The 16,519-nt window shown below is 35.0% G+C and overlaps 2 protein-coding genes across 5 annotated transcripts in view; one reads left to right on the top strand and one right to left on the bottom strand.

Moving 5' to 3' along the window:
- LOC129802423 (uncharacterized) overlaps nucleotides 1-13,764 on the top strand; it is a 172,343-nt gene extending 158,579 nt beyond the window's left edge. For all 4 annotated transcript variants that reach the window (XM_055848212.1, XM_055848211.1, XM_055848209.1 and 1 more), the window contains 5 exons: nucleotides 1,893-3,144; nucleotides 8,042-8,888; nucleotides 8,953-9,115; nucleotides 13,077-13,281; nucleotides 13,345-13,764. In XM_055848212.1, coding sequence (XP_055704187.1) covers nucleotides 1,893-3,144; nucleotides 8,042-8,888; nucleotides 8,953-9,115; nucleotides 13,077-13,281; nucleotides 13,345-13,508 — 2,631 coding nt within the window. In that variant the 3' untranslated portion in view covers nucleotides 13,509-13,764. The remainder of the gene's footprint in view (nucleotides 1-1,892; nucleotides 3,145-8,041; nucleotides 8,889-8,952; nucleotides 9,116-13,076; nucleotides 13,282-13,344) is intronic.
- LOC129802455 (transmembrane emp24 domain-containing protein 5) lies at nucleotides 13,706-14,633 on the bottom strand. The gene is made up of 2 exons (XM_055848264.1): nucleotides 14,373-14,633; nucleotides 13,706-14,300 (listed from the first exon to the last, which is right to left on the bottom strand). Exons 1-2 carry the CDS (start codon nucleotides 14,577-14,579, stop codon nucleotides 13,809-13,811), a joined length of 699 nt encoding a protein of 232 aa, XP_055704239.1. The 5' UTR covers nucleotides 14,580-14,633; the 3' UTR covers nucleotides 13,706-13,808.
- Between the last annotated feature and the right edge of the window lie 1,886 nt (nucleotides 14,634-16,519).

Here is a 16,519-nt window from a genome sequence, read left to right as displayed (position 1 = left end):
GGAACCTTGTAAAAAGTTTACCGTCTTAATTTATTCTAAAATCATTCTGAATACATTTTAAAATGAATAAAAATATAGACATAGCTTTGGTGCCCTATTTCGGCCACCTTCATTCTCATATTTTCTTGCCCTTCAGAAATTCTTCAAATATCTTTTTCACGTCATCTCGTTTGTCGAAGCTACATTTTTTAGTTATTCTTTTGCATTGTATAATATCTAGAGTACGTAAAATCTAAAAGTTCATGGAAATTCGAGGAACAAAAAAGGTGGCCGAAATTGCAAGCTGGCCGGAATTTGGCACACTTACCCTATATAATCAAAACTTTTTTTTATCTCATTAGCTAGCAGTATAATCTGCGAACATATTTTTATAAAAGTGTCGGAGACTATACGCTCTTGTTTTTTACTTAAAGGTTTTAAATACCAAAACTACTCGCGGATGTGGTTGGGGCACCTGAAAGGAGATGAATGGGACGTTGATTTTCTACAAGATTGTAGATGGCGTACAATTTTTTATTGTCAAAATAAAGAGTAATGCCCAGTTTCTACTGGAAATCTACCTCTTGTGCAAACTTTACCAGTTGAGCAATTGTCTATAGGGACAATTAAACCATTAATGTCTTGGGAATCAATAATTTATTCTCCAGAGGATATTCGACCTTTGCTCAATCCCGTTAAAAACTATTTTCTCGAAAATTCCTCGAGCAATGTCCTTTACATTATTCTTTACAAGTTCTCCAGAAGAGGCAAGACGAGAGCTTTTTCAGAGAAATAAGGAAAAAACAGATATCATGCAGTTGTCGTAAAATCAAACAGGAATCCGTCAATAAGTTCAAAACTAAAAGTTGCAAGAAAATCTACTCGCGTGAGGAATTTGATGATCATGATTGCAATACTTAGAATAAAAAAAGCAAAGAAAAGTAGATGGAACATAATAGGAAAATACTTTAAATAACTGATTGACAATAAATGACTCTATTGTATAAATTAAATTGATATTAATTTCTAAGTATGAAGAAAAAGATTAAACATTTTTATTTCGATTAGAAATATTTTTAATCTAGTATTTAAAATTAATTAACGTGCTCCAATAATGCAAATTATGCCCAGCGCACAATAACTCTTGTTTGTAAACATGTTTTCAAAATTTTCTATGAGAGTGAGTGAGATGACTAGATCTAGATCTCACTCACTCTGATTGAAATGTCAAAAACATGTTTAAAAAACAAAAGTTATTGTGCGTTGGGCATTATGCGAGAAAAAACTCGTCCCAAACATCCCTTTTTGCGTCCCATACTGCCCCATATCGAGGAGGTTTGGGACAAAGCGTCAAGTAAAATGTTTTATCTTCTCCAAGAAAACTCATTTGTTTTCCAAGTCCTATCAAGTACTTTTTATAAAGTCAATACCCATAAGTATCCTATAGACCGCATAAAATTGTAATACACTATCGTGGTTTTTTGGAATAGTGTCTCAAAGTCAAAACATGAAAATGTGTCCCAAACCTCCCCGGTCTCCCCTACAATAATAGATGATTTTTATTTACTCTCTTTGGGATGTGTTTTCGTAATAAAAAATATTAACTTTTCCAACACTTCCTTCGGCGTGTCGGATATATTATACTTTGCGATTACATGTAGCATTTGATTGGAAACGCACAAACGTATGTGAATATTCAAATGAGGAATGTAGTAAATATATATATCTAAATATATGGAAAAAAATCCATTTAATCAGTTTTGTGTGAATGGGAGATTGTGAGGAAGAGATGATGAATTTTATTGTGTAAAATTTAACTTTCTTTCATTTCCCCACGTGCTCTTGTTTTTTTTTTGTTGTTGCTTCAATTTATTCTTCTTAAGTCTTGCTCTCTTGCGCTGATTTTTCTGCAGAATGACAGTGGGGTTGATGTAAGCAATACTAAACTTCCTGAACCACCACCATCGTCCAATCAAGTTTATGCTTTAATGCAGAAATTTAAGAATTTGAGCTCATTGACGGAAATATCCAAGTCACTGAGTCGTTTCACCAAAAAGAAATCATCCAAGGGACGTGGCGAAGAAACAGGCCATATGGGGCAAAAGTATGAAAATACAAAATTCTACGATTCACCTGAATATCAAAATGTATCCTTTGATGGTACTGTGAGAAAGTCCAAATCACCAAAGTCCAAGAAGCGCAATTCGGTGTTTTCACAGAAATGTGACGATGCGTATGAGAATACAGAATTTCATGCACCCTATACCGCCACACTTGGTCACAATCCTCTGCAATCTAGTCTCGAAATCAAAGAATTCAAGGGGGATGGTCATGTGGTGGATGAGGCACCGGTGAAGGTGCCAAGAAAAAAGTCCAAAAGTGGCAAGAGTTTCAAGTCAAAATTGCGACGGAGTTTGGTATCGTCGGAATCTACGTTGAACATTGGAAGTTCCTTCAATGGTACCCGAAGTACATTTTACGTGTCTGATTCCATGGATATGGATTCGGGCATCTTTACGGGCAGTGACAGAACATTCAAGACTGATGATAGTTTCATGGGAAAATCACCTACGCCAACCCCCGAAGGCGGTAAAGAGAGTCGACGGAAGAGTACTCCATGTGGCAGACCACAAAATCCACCACCACCACCTCCGGCTGTCCCAGCGGACAGGAAAAAGAATCTAGGATCTACAACTTCCTGGTATGCAGAGTGTGGAGTCTTCAAGTCAGACACTCTCAAGCATGAGTCCAAGAATCGCGACAAGAAGCTCAATGGTAGTCGAAATACAACTTCCTGGTATGCTGAAGCGGGTCTCTATCAGACCACAAGTGGTGACTCCGTGGCGAGTTCCAGTGGGAGCTCTGGAGTGTCAACGGGAGGCGAATGTGGCGGAGGAGATGATAATTCACACAGCATGTTCCTCAATGAACCACTCTATCAAATCTACTCAGCAGCTAAGTTGGAGTCAATTTCGCGTGATATCGAATTGGGTGAGCAGGATCAAAGTGATGGGTATGAGGAGATTGGCAAGAAGGAGGATGAAGGAGAGTTGGAAGAGAAGAAACCACTGAGACCAACAGCATTGCAACTTGTAGGACCCAAACAAGGACCTTCGAGGACGCTCTGGAGCGAGATTCCCGAAGTTATCAACTCAGAGATACTCTGTAAGTTCATTCAAATTTTACAATACACAATTTTTTTTCAGGTTTTCCGCTATTGTGTAAAAATTACACAATAAAATATGATTTATTTATTGTGTGGTTAACCGCACTGAAAATAATTCTCTTACTTGTGATAATAATAATAACATAATGAAAGTGAAATTTGAATACATTCTAATTTGTTTTTAGTTATTGCGAAGCCACTAGGTATTTCATTAAGTTGCGACGGCAACAGTGATTGATAAAAAAAGATACAGAGACATTTTTGTGGTTTTCAATTAGCAATGCTTTATCTTAAATTTTCAGTCAATTAAATTCAATATTAAAGTGAAAGAAACAGTTGAAAGTCTTATACGAACTTCAGACCTAAAGCGGTCTTCAGACTCGACACTTATGCCAGCTTCAGACTAGAGGTTTAGCCCAGTTTCCGAAGGTCCCAAAAAACTAAATAACAAGCAATTTCATTGATTTTTAAAAATGTAATGAATCATTTGTCTTTATAATCCAATCCTAAACAACAATTTTCTAAAAAATCGTGCCTGATGAGGAATTAGAGGAGTTAAGCCAGATGGCTAAGTCTTAGGTCTGAAGCGCGTATTATACGGACTTCAGACCTAAGGTTTATCTATATGGCTTGACTACTCTAATTTTTTATCAATTATGATTTTTTTGGAAAAAATTATCTTGGGATTGGATTATTAAGGATAAATGACCTATTAGGCTCTCAAAAAGTAATAAAATTGCTCGCAATTTAAGATTTTGAGACATTAGGGATCTGGGTTAAACCTCTAGCCTGAAGCCGGCCTTAGGGCCTTGACAGACCTGAGGATTAGCCAAAAGACGGCTTAGAGTAATTATATTAGAAATAACGGTCAAACTACATTTCCATCATTTTCCATTAAGCCGTCTCACGGCTTAAGTCGTAAGTGTGTCTAGGGCATTAATCCAGTTACGAAAGGTCTCAAAATGCTAACTTAACCAATTTTATTACTTTTTGAGAATTTAATAGATAAGACATTTAACCTTAAAAAAAACTAATCCAAAGGTAAATTCATCTAAAAAATCTTGATTGATAAGGAATTAGAGCAGTTAAGTTATATGGCTAAGCCCTGGGTCTTAAGGCCGTATGAAACTTACCCTATCTGATTTTTCATTAGTGAAAATTAGTTTGGAAAATTTTGATTCAAATTTTGAGTGAAAATATCTTGTTATTTGTGATTTTAAGATTTTAAGAAACTGGGTTAAACCCCTAGTTTGAAGACTGCTTTATCCGAGTTATAAGCAATACAAAAGCTTATTTATTTTATACTTATCATTTTATTTCAAACTTAAATTTTAAAAGTGAAATATATTACTGTTCTAGCCTTTAAAAATAGTCAAAGTGAAAATTCGGTCAGATTTACGTTCTTCAAATTATCTTCAGGCAACGTTTCAATTCTGTATCGAGAGTCTTCCAGTGGTTGATGAGTGAGGAAGTGTCGAAAGAAGAATTAGTAAAACAAATAGCACTCTAATAGTTTTCCTGATCATTGTTCTCTAAAAGATCTTTAATGTGTGAAAAGAGTCGTTTCATTCAGAATCTTAAAGTTGGTTGAGGAAATCAATTAAAGAACATAAACCAGAGCGAATTTGCTCTTTGGTTTCTTAAGAATATTTCTCAGCTTAGTGTAATTTTTATCATAAGAGTTTTGTTATTGTTCAGTTTTTTTTTTAAAATTACTTTCGGTGATGTTTAATAAAGTGGAATAACATTTTGGTCAATAGAAAGAAATATAGAGGGATTGCTTCATTGAATAAAATGATGCTATTCCAATGAAAAATGAAAAGGGGAAATCTCCTGAAAATTTTTCTTAGCACTTTACTGTACTCAAGTGCTTCTGCATTATCGACTCTTTATTTGTGTTAGTTCCTGTTTCCACTGTTTTCTCCAATTCTAGTCATGTTCCAAAAACACCAACACCAACAGTCGTGACAGGAACCTAAGAGTGTCGATTATGCAAAAGACCATGAAAACAGTTAAGTACTAAAATATGTTCAGGAGAAAGACTTATGGTGATGTATGGGGATATCTTCCTTCTGAACATTTGTTTTAGTACATGACTGTTCTCAAGTGCTTGTGCGTTATCAATTTTTCTTAGTTGCGATTTTGCTTTTTTGCTTTTCAACCGTTTTCTTAATAAATTCGGTCCCAGTAAGTTTGCGACGAGGATAACTTAATGATGGTTTTCGTTACAATTTTTTTTAATGAAAAGGAATGAATTTAAGCAAGTTCCACTTTATTAAAAACCTTGAATCATTTTCAATCATTTTCCATTAAAATATTTGTAATATTTTATAATTTTTCGTTTCGAGCAAGTGAGTAATTTTATTCGGTTAAAAGCAATCATGGGCAGTACAATAACGTACAAGATGATAGTTTAGCTTAAATGCTCAGGATAAATTCTTATAAATGTTTGAATAGGTTAAAATGTATAGTGAAGGGGTCAAAAGTTAGACGATTTCAAACAATTTCCTTTCGAACAGAAAAAAAGATATTTGGTCACGCCCCTTTTAAAAATTACAACCAAATGAATTTAATAGTTATCAATTTTTGATATATTGAATATATTTGTTACCGTTGTTTAGGCGCAAGCCAATTCCGTCGTTTCATTGTTTGAAACTGGAACAGTCCGAAGATCCTTTTTTTTCGAAGAAAGCCACATTTCCTTCAAAACTCGTAATTAAAAAAAATAATTATATTTTAATTAAAAATAAAATAAAATTTTAAATTTAAAAATAAATTTTAAATTTTATTGGAATTAAATGGAAAATATAGTTAGTTCTTGCTGTCGAAAACACTCTGCAAAGATAAAATTTTGTTTTTCAAAGTTATAGGAAGAGATAAATTCAATGATGTCATGCCATTTTGTAGGCCACGCCTACTTATTATGTATGCAGTTCCCACCGAAGATTAAAATTTTGAACACTTGATTTGTAAGACTAAAAAAATAAGGGAAGAAACAGAAAGTTTTGGCAAAACCACTCCGAAAAATTCGTGTAACTTTAGTTTTTCTTTAAGTTAATAGTCATTTAAGGGGAGTGGCTTAATTTTTCGTGGATTAAGATCTTTGTGTTCGCTTTTAAATGTAAATAGTGGGAATAATCTCCTCTGGACTTCATTAGTTATTCGTTTATTAAATTTTGAAATTTGAATATAAAAAAAAAACAATATGAACATTTTTTAGGGATTATTCCTGAATTAGGAATGGCTTGAAATTGTTTTTGGGGGGAGCTTATTTAGGAAGGTAAAGATTATCTTCGTTTAAGTGAGGTTCCTAGTTTAATCTTAGATAGAGGTAAGAATATTTCTTGCTTATTCTCTAATGAGAATTGGAATTTGAGTGTTATACGGGCTTCAGATCTAAAGTCTCACTCAGAAATCTTAGGTATAGACAGACCTGAGGATTACCCGAGAGACGGCTTAACGTAATTTTGATGAAAATAATAAACTACCGTCAAATCATACAACTTGTGCCACTTTTTCGTGTTTTTCTTGAATATTTTCCAAATTAGTTGAGATACTTGAATGAGATTTTCATACTACACATCTCTAGAATATAGCCCCTGGTAGAAAAAATCCAGGTATCTTTGGACAAAGGGGAAAATTATTTCCATCAGTTTCCTATACTAAATTGCCTTCCGGTTTAAGCCTTAAGTCTGTCTAGGGCAGCCATATGGCTTAACTGCTCTAATTTTTTATCAATCAAGATTTTTTTTGAAAAAATGTGTTTTAGAATTGGGTTATTAAGGTTAATTATCTATTGAATTTTGAAAAAAAAAAAATGGTTTGTTATTTAGGATTTTGTGACTTTCGGGAATTTGGCTAAGTGTCTCAGATTTCACTAAACCTTAATTGTTTCATTAAAACCTTGTCTAAACCTATTGTTTCAGTGATCCATAATTAAATAAAATTATGCGTTATCATACACCGAAAAAATATTTTGTAAAATTATTCGTAAATGTTTGTGAATTCCTACTACTTGGGACTTAACTCTTTCGCGTCTTTAGGGTAATGTCATGACTCGGGGAAAAAAGTTTTTTTGGGTATTTACATTAATTGAAATCTATCTGTTCGTGCACGACATCATAATAGAAGGATGTAAGATTCTTGGCTCATTTTCTCAAGACTCCAGTTAGATTTCAATTAATGTAAATAGCCAAAAAGAAACTTTTTTCCCCGGGTCATATATGACCCTAAAGACGCGAAAGAAGAGTTAAGCAATGTTTATAATTATAACCGACTAAAAAGTTCGCAAAAGTTTGTGCATAAAATTTGTTCGTAAGATCATCACTTGAAAAGCATTTTCTTGTTCTTTGCAAAATATTTTTTTTTTGGTAAATGTTTGTAAACTCAGAAAGTGTACTTGAGATTTCGTCATTTGTTCGTAAAGTTTTGCCAGGAAAAAAATGTACGAATAAATGTTTATAAAAGAACAAGAAGTGTTCGTAAACTGCTCAAGTTAAAATCAATGTTTGTGAAAAAGTACAAACTTTTACGAACTTTTTAATAGATTTTCGAACATTTCTTAAGTTCTCAATAAAAATTCACAAACATTTACGAACTATTTTACGAGGTTATCAGTATCTGTGTAAGTTGAAAAATCCATTATATTCGAAAAACAATATTTCCCAAATTTCTTTTCAACAAAAAATACAGGTGAATGTCACTTGATCATCTGGAGAAGCTTGGGAAGAGTAGGTTGTAAATTCAGTGATGCTGCTGTATTTCAAGATCATGATCATATTAATTTGAATAATTTAATAATTTGTATTTGCCATTGACCACCTACGGTGGATTTTTATTGAAGAGGTAGGAAATGGGAAAGCAAAATGGTTAATGTGATGCTTTCTCTGTCAACAGCAACACTCACGTCCACGGAAAAACGCCTGCAGGAGGCAAAATTTGAGATTCTAACTTCGGAGGCATCCTACCTAAAATCACTGAATCTCCTCAAGTCACACTTTATGAATGATCCATCCTTTAGAGATACAACTGTTCTGAGTAGTGCTGATAGAAAAACTCTTTTCTCGTATACCATTCCCGTCCAAGAGTGCTCAGATCGACTTTTGTGTGATCTGGAGAATTGTTGGCAGGACAATATTATGCTACTGGGACTGAGTCACAGTGTTTATAAGCATGCGGAGAAGTATTTTCATGTCTATGTGCAGTATTGTGAGCATCAAGTGCGATTGGATAGGACACTGAGAAGACTCAAGGATACCAATCGCAATTTCACCCAAGCCCTTGATATTCTCGAAGCTGATCCTGTTTGTTGTGGTCTGAGTTTACATTCCTTCCTCATGTTGCCCATGCAGAGGATAACGCGATTGCCACTGCTTATTGATGCTGTTTTGAGTAAGCTCAAGATGGATGATGATGAGTATGACAATTGGAAGATGACACTGGCCATTTTAAACAAGATTGTGGCTCAGTGCAATGATGCGGCCAATAGATCGGAACAGGCTTATGAGATGCAGTACATTTCGCGCCAAATTGAATTTCCCACCAGTATCAGTCCCTTTTCCATTGTTCCCGTGGGTATTCCGGCGCCAAATGGTCTCTCCCGGACACTCGTGCGCCGTGGAGAATTGACACATCTCATCTGGCGTGGAGACGATGGGAAACTGACTTTTGGGAAGAAATTCAGCAAGTCCAATATCTATGTCTTTCTCTTTACTGATCTCTTAGTTCTCACCAAAAAGAAAAGGTAAGCCCTTATAAGATTACTGCCAAGCAAACAGCAGCTAATCTTTGTCAATTTATTTCTTCAGCGATGAGAACTTCTTGGTGTTCGACTACTGCCCTAGATCCATGTTGACAGTGTCCTCTGGAGATGTAATACCTCAGTTGCCTACAAAAGATGTTGCTCTTGCCGGTAAACATCTCATCCTGATGACTCTCCTGGAGAATCACGAGGGAAAGACTGTTGAAATGGTGAGTGAGGAAAAGTCATTAACAATTTTTTTCCGCATGGACGTTTTGTTAAATATTGAACAGTATTTTGTTTGCATTGATTGCAAATGAGATATTACGAGCGAGAGAGACATAAATAACTCATGAAGATTCAACGTATCATAAAGTATCACAAATAAATCTTCAGTTATTTTTAACGTGCTTTGCAGAAATATGCGAAATTCATAAAATTGTATAATTCATATTTTCCGCTAAATAATTCATTGGAGTTCCCCGAGTTTAGATATTTAATTGCATTAGTAAATGGCATAATAATTGGAGCAAGTTTTGCTATTTATCTCGTAGATGGATGAGCATGACAACTCACAAAGTTACAGCACAATGCAAATTTTTCCATTTTGAAAGAGAAAGAGTATGATGCAAGAACATTTTTATTTATTTTCACGGAAATAATTGTACTGTTTTTATTTTTATTGCTGAAAATTGTTGTAAGGCAAGATAAGAAACTTTTTAAATGGGGTTTTGGATTTGTTTATAAAACATTTTCCTGAGAAGTAGGACCAAATGCACTAAGCACACCAAACAAAATATAATAATAATGACCAGCGCACAATAACTTTTGTTTGTAAACATGTTTTCAAATTTTTCTATGAAAGAGAGCGAGATGACTATATCTAGATCGCACTCACTCTCACTGAAATGTCAAAAACATGTTTACAAAACAAAAGTTATTGTGCGTTGGACATAAAGCCTTAACAACTTAATAATAAAAATATTTAGAAAAAACTTTGAAGGATAATGTCCAGCGCAGAAAAACTTTTATTTTGTAAACATATTTCTGACATTTCAATGAGAGTGAGTGAGATCTAGAGCTGGTCATCTCGTTCACTCTTATAAAAAATTTTGAAAATACGCTTACAATCAGAAGTTATTGTGCTCCAGACATAAGTCATTTAAAAAAAACATCTGAACCAAGTATTTAAAATAAATAATAACTTTATTTTTAAGCAAAATTGAAGTCTAATTGGACCTGTATATTACAAGAAAAACTTATCAAACAAAATTTATGTCCACCGCCGTCTTAGCGTTTTTGACCATTTTGTATAACAAAAAAAGCGTAAAAATTTTTCCTTAATAATATGCCAACTTTTTTTTTTTAAATTCTTCCTGACTAAAAGAAGAATGTAATAAAAAGAAAAGAAAGCAAACTGGATGGACTGGAGGTGTACCATGTTGAAAAAAGAGATGGCAAAGCGTCCCAGCTTTGCGGAATGTTCGAACTCACGAGACAGAGCTCACGGTGAATTAGCTTTTTGCATAATCTTTTGAAATCACTGATCTACTAGAGATCAAATTGATTCATAAATCACAAAAGCATTTGAAAAGCAAAAAATCGGTACTTAACTGATTCATTACCAATGAAGACCGATGCAGCCGGGTTCGACATTGCAGTAACCTTTTCAAAAAATCCAAATTTAACCAAATCGGTTGAAAAATGAGCCTTCCAAAGTGGTTGACCTTTGACCTTCAATAATTCAAAATGACGAATTTTCCGGCCATAGGTATGTTTGGGCGAAATGTTCACCAGGACCGGCTCTAAAACATATCCAAAAATCATTGGAAAAGCTTGGGCCAATTTTGAGAAAAATTCGAAAAACCTCATTTTTGACCTATTTTTGGGAGTTAGGGAACGTACGAAAGGGGAGGGGGGAATAATAAAGGGGTTGAGTACGAGATAATGTTATTTGAGGAGGGGTCATCAAAGACTGGAAGTTTATTACTCTTACCGTTTGAATTTTATATTAGTCAAAAGACTGAACAAGTGCGAACAAAAGTTTTTTTTATTATATATTTAAAACAGAGCTATTACCGTTACTTTCCCGATCCACCACCGATTATGACCGATGCAACCGGGTTCGAAATTGCAGTACCTTTCCAAAAAATCCAAATTTAACCAATTCGGTTGAAAAATGAGCCTTCCAAATTGGTTGAACTTTGACCTTCAATAATTCAAAATGGCGAATTTTCCGGTCATAGATATGTTTGGACGAAATGTTCACCTGGACTAGCTCTAAAACATATCCGAAAATCATTGAAAAAGCTTGGGCCAATTTTTTGCAAAATTGGAAAAACTTTGTTTTTCGGGAATGTTAATAATATGGGATGTAAAATTATTTAAAAATCGATACTTAACCGGTTCATTACCGATTATGACCGATGCAGTCGGGTTCAAAATTTCAATATCTTTCCAAAAAATCCAAATTTAACCAAATCGGTTGAAAAACGGATCCTCCAAAGTGATTGAACTTTGACCTTCAATAATTCAAAATGGAGAATTTTCCGGTCATTGATATGTTTGAACGAAATGTTCGCCAGGACTAGCTCTAAGACATATCCAAAAATCATTGAAAAAGCTTGGGCCAATTTTTTGCAAAATTGGAAAAACCTCATTTTTCACATATTTTTGATCGATAGGGAACGTACGAAAGGAGAGGGGGAAAAAGTAAAGAGGTTGGGTACGAGATAATGTCATTTAAGGAGGGGTCATCGAAGACCAGAAGTCGATATCTCTTACCGTTTAAGCTCCAGAACAGTGAGAAGTTGAAAAAAAAAGTCGATTATATAACTGCTCTCTCTTTGAGTTTGAGTAGTAAAATAAAACATAGGGGAATGTAGGCATGGTTCGCACAGAGTGAACCTTCAAACGATGCGAATTTTCGCTTTGTTTGCAAAGATCTGACTTACTATTTCTCATCTCGTTTGATGAGCTGAATAATTATCTATCTTATGGTTAAGAAATGACGAACTAGCTCTTTGCAAATAAAGAGAAAATTTGCGTTGTTTAACACTTCGTAGAACCCTAACTAAAAGTGTCACGGAAGGACCAAGTGGCAGCCGCTGCCACTTATCAAATTTTACATAATATTTTGATATTTTTAATTACATTTTAACATTCGGAGCTTTAGTCAGTTCTTTTCTGGTGTCTGAACCAGAAATTTTATTTCTTTGGGTACTGTATCTAAAGATTTTTAACCATTCGATGTTTTCATCTTTATCAGAATCATGGAGTCAGGGAAAGTGGTGTGCCTTTGGATGCGGCAGCCTTTGAATGTTTCAATTTTTCTCTTATTTTTCAAAGCAAAAATTCTACTTTATGAACAATAGTTAATACTATTAACTATTTTCTATTAACTTCGCTTAACAAAATGGATTTGAGCTTTGGGAAGTAAGAGAAAAATTGAATAATTCCCAAAATTATTCGTATTTCCCAATTCAATATTTCCCATAATTCTTCTCAATAATTTGCAAAAACACTTTCAATTTGTTCTTTTAATGCTTTTATACACTAACAATCAATAAAATTACATCTGCAGAACGTCAAACTCCCATATACAGTGCATATGGCAGCAACTGCCACTTGGTCCTTCCGAGTGCAGTTTTTTGTTTTTGCAATATATTTACATTAATATTTAATTTTTATTAAAAATTTTATAACGAAAAAATAGCCAGATAAATTCTGCACGCATTCGATCAGGCCTCCAGGTGAAATAATATATTCTTCACTATAAAAAATTAAATTGAAAACTAAATTGGCAGCGGCTGCCACTAGGGTCCTTCCAAGTGTTAAAGGTTCACTCTGTGCGAGCCATGCCAATTTGGGATCATTGGGTTCCCTAAAAATTCATGAGTTCCCCGGGTTCTCCGTAGATTACCTGGGTTCCTCATGTTCCTTGTCAGTTTTCTGGGTTTCCCATAGGTTTTCTGACGAAATTGACTTGAGTTTTCCCCGAATTTTTCCGAAATTTTTAGATAAATTTATAATTTTTTATAAATTTAAAATTTTATGAACTTTTCTTTGAAAAAAAAAAGTGCCTGAATATAGGCAATTTGATATTTCATGAAATATGTTTCATCATTGTTTCTCCAGTCTATTAAGAAATTTGGCGCAAATTATTTATAAAATAACTTTCACTTTTTTCAGATTCTGTCCTGCCAATCAGAGACGGATCGACAGAGGTGGCTTCAAGCGACGGAGCCCCCTTCGTCGGATAATCCTGATGAGACTCTTTACGAACAATGGGACTGCCCTCAAGTGATTGTGAGGCACGAATATCAAGCTACTCAGCCGGATGAGCTTTCTCTGGATCCTGGAGATATAGTCAATGTCACGAGGAAGATGGCAGATGGTGAGGAACATGCCCGAAAAAGGGACAAGAAATCAGTGATTTAAAATTTTTTTTTCATTGCAGGATGGTACCATGGTGAAAGGATTCGGGATGGGGCTCATGGATGGTTCCCGGGCAATTATACAGAAGAAGTGGCTTCGCCACATGTTCGTGCTCGCAATCTCAAACAACGCTACCGACTTCTTACTTTCACTGCCACTTACTTGGAGGCACAGAAGAAGAAATGAACATTCCCCCGAAAAAAATAATGAAGATATCCCTTTGAGTTCAGCACACGAATGAAGGAAATAGAAAGTGTTAGAAGAAACAAAATGTGATAAGAATTTGTGTGGGAGGAAAGAAGAAAATTTTAACACTAATATCCCTCAAAAATGTTGACTTGTTAACGATAGTTTTTGTTTTTGTGCAGAAAAAAAAGATCAAATAGACAAAAATAAAAAATGTATTTAATTTTGTGTAAATAAAAGAGCATATACATACACATTTGAGCCTTAAGTACATGGAAAATGTGGAAGATGCTTCTAATCTCAGATGCGACTCCGACTGGAGCCGGTCTTGATGTCGAAGAGCTTCCGCACGAAGTACACCTGAATGGTGGTAGTCACGAGTATTACGAGGATTTGGGCTAGGGACCATTTCTGGACGTAGACATTGTTGTCTGCTAACAGAGCAAAGTCCCGAGCTTCGCGACTCCGGGAATGCGATTGATACTGAAGCATATCGTTGATATTGCGCTGAACTGTGTTGATTGTACTGGTAAAGTTGTGGATGTTCAGCTGAAGCTCCTCAATTTCCTTGGCATATTTGTCCCACTCATCGTACCGTATCACAGTGATGTAGATATTGACGAGTTTGCCGGCAAAACGGGAGAATTGATTGTCCACGCATACGGAATAGTAGCCACCTGTTGAGCTCTGATCTGAGTATTCAGATGACGGTTGCCACTGGTAAGGATGCACAATGGCACCATTTGGATGGCGTACGGCAAAACCAGCCATGCCATCGCCACCACGGATGACCTATGGACCCAGAGCAATAAAATCACTCAATTGGAGATTAAGTCAAGGCAGCAGTAGTGCTATTCATCTCACCTGAAAGCTGACGTAGAATGTTGATCCCGGTTGGACGTACTGGAAGTAGCAGTCTTCCTTGCCAGCATCAATGTGGACTTTGTAGTCCATAGCCACCGCAGGAAGAGACTCGTACCATGGCCTCTGAGTCTCTTGGGCAGTCGTGTGGTGGCTGTTAATTAAAATTAAAAATAGCACATTCAAAAACACTAAACTGTGCCACGACATTATTCACTGTACTTCCTGAGACGGTCACAGTCCGGGAGGGGCAGCACTGGCACTTATCTTCATTTTTAGTACCTGTCCAGCAGCTCCAGTGGTTCAACGCCCAAAAGTGGAGTTTGAGTCCCAACTCATGGGTTCGTTAACATTTCCAGCAGACTTTTGAAATTCATCACGTTCTTCAACGGACATAAGCATGAGCTGGAAGCAGCTCGAATAGCTGGATTGTGCATAATCTTTAGAATCCTATTATTTTATCATCAAAATTTATTAATATCAAATTTAAATCCATTTCAATTTAAATTAAATTATATTTCTCTTAGTTTAGGGGAAAGTAGGGCACCTTTGAATGTAGGGCAGCTTTAAAATTGGGCTTCTTTTTCCTATGTTTAAATGGAACTGAGCCATCATAATGTAATTAGCTTCTTAGTCTGTGCAGCTAAATTAGTTCATGATAAGGCTCAATTTTCTTTAAAAATAGGTGAAAAATTCCAATTTCAAAGGTGCCCCACTTCCCATAGTCCTATTTAGTCCTGGGTATGAATTCTGAGATCGTGAGTTTTTCACGTGAGAAATTCACGGCTCTGAGGTCACCTTTAGTAAGCATTTTGTCAAGCTTTCGTAAAAACTTTCATGTGAATTGTTAGATGCTGTAAGTGTTTCACGTGACACTTTTTGTGAAAGCTTCATCAAACGCTTACAGGAAGCAATCTAAAAACCGTGAGTTTCTCACGTGAAAAACTCACGCATCTCAGAATTCATACCCTGGTTTTAAATACAAATACACTTTTTATTTCTATTGCTACATAACTATTATCATCCACATTTTAACTAAAACAAATAAGAAAAAAAATATTTTGGCATTAGCTTGGATATGTATAACCGTGCTATCGGTGCTATCACACTAGGATTTTTTCAATTTGAAAATTCATTTTAATTATCAGATGAGCTATGATTTTCGCTTAGTTATTGATATAAACTAATACTTGGCCCTCCAAAATATGTTTAAACGTGCTAAAATAACATAAATGTGGTTGCTCAATTAAATTTGAATTCAGCAATTTAACTCTTTCGTCTCTTTTGGGACTCTGAGTACCCAAAGCAGCATATGAATGTTCTGTGAAAAACAATGTTTTTTAATTATTCAGAACTGATAAAAATCCTATTCTTGTGGATGATTATAAACTATAAGGATGTCCAAATGTAAGATATTTTTTGTAGGACCTCAATTAATTCCTGAGCTTAGATATTTTTGATTAAAAAATTGTGAAACTGGCTTGCAGCATATGCTGAGGTCCGGAAAGAGTTAAAATGTTAAAATTGCTCATTAATTTCAATTTTATTGCAGTTAAACAAGTAGCCTTTTAAACCAAATTGTTCTTATTAAATTTATTTACTCGTAATAAATTATTATTTGTGACCAAAAATAAATAAGTACAGTGATTAGTGATAAATTTGTACGCGAGTGAAGCTTCAGTATCGGGAGTAATTTACTGAGTTCCTCCATAGCAATTCGAAGGAAATTGTTGTGTCAAGAAATTGCAGTTGGGAGTCTCTTCATGAGCAACCTTGCCTACAACCCTTTCTTCTGGTTTTGGGGATTCTTAAGCATAACAGATAAGTGACTTATAAAGCATTTTAAGTACTATTACCTACACATTTTCTGGAGTCATTTACAATCAAAAATCTCGCGGCACCATTTAAAATTGAGCAAATTTCTTGCAAAATGTGTCCTGGCCTCCTGGCTGTGAGAATTTTCATGTAAATTTTAGAAATCTTATAATGCTTAATTGGCTCAATTGAATTTAAAATTAAATTGTGATAAACCTAATGTGATAGCATGGTAAGGCTGATATCCTAATGAAATTAATTTTTAAAATAGATATGACATCTTGGTCAGCAAAAAAGTGATAAACAGGGTAAAGGTCGTAAGTGTTTGCTAGAAA

This window comes from Phlebotomus papatasi, chromosome 2, assembly GCF_024763615.1.
Source record: "Phlebotomus papatasi isolate M1 chromosome 2, Ppap_2.1, whole genome shotgun sequence".
NCBI lineage: Eukaryota > Metazoa > Arthropoda > Insecta > Diptera > Psychodidae > Phlebotomus > Phlebotomus papatasi.
Note: the sequence above shows the minus strand (reverse complement) of the source record. Positions and strands in the feature narration are given on the sequence as shown.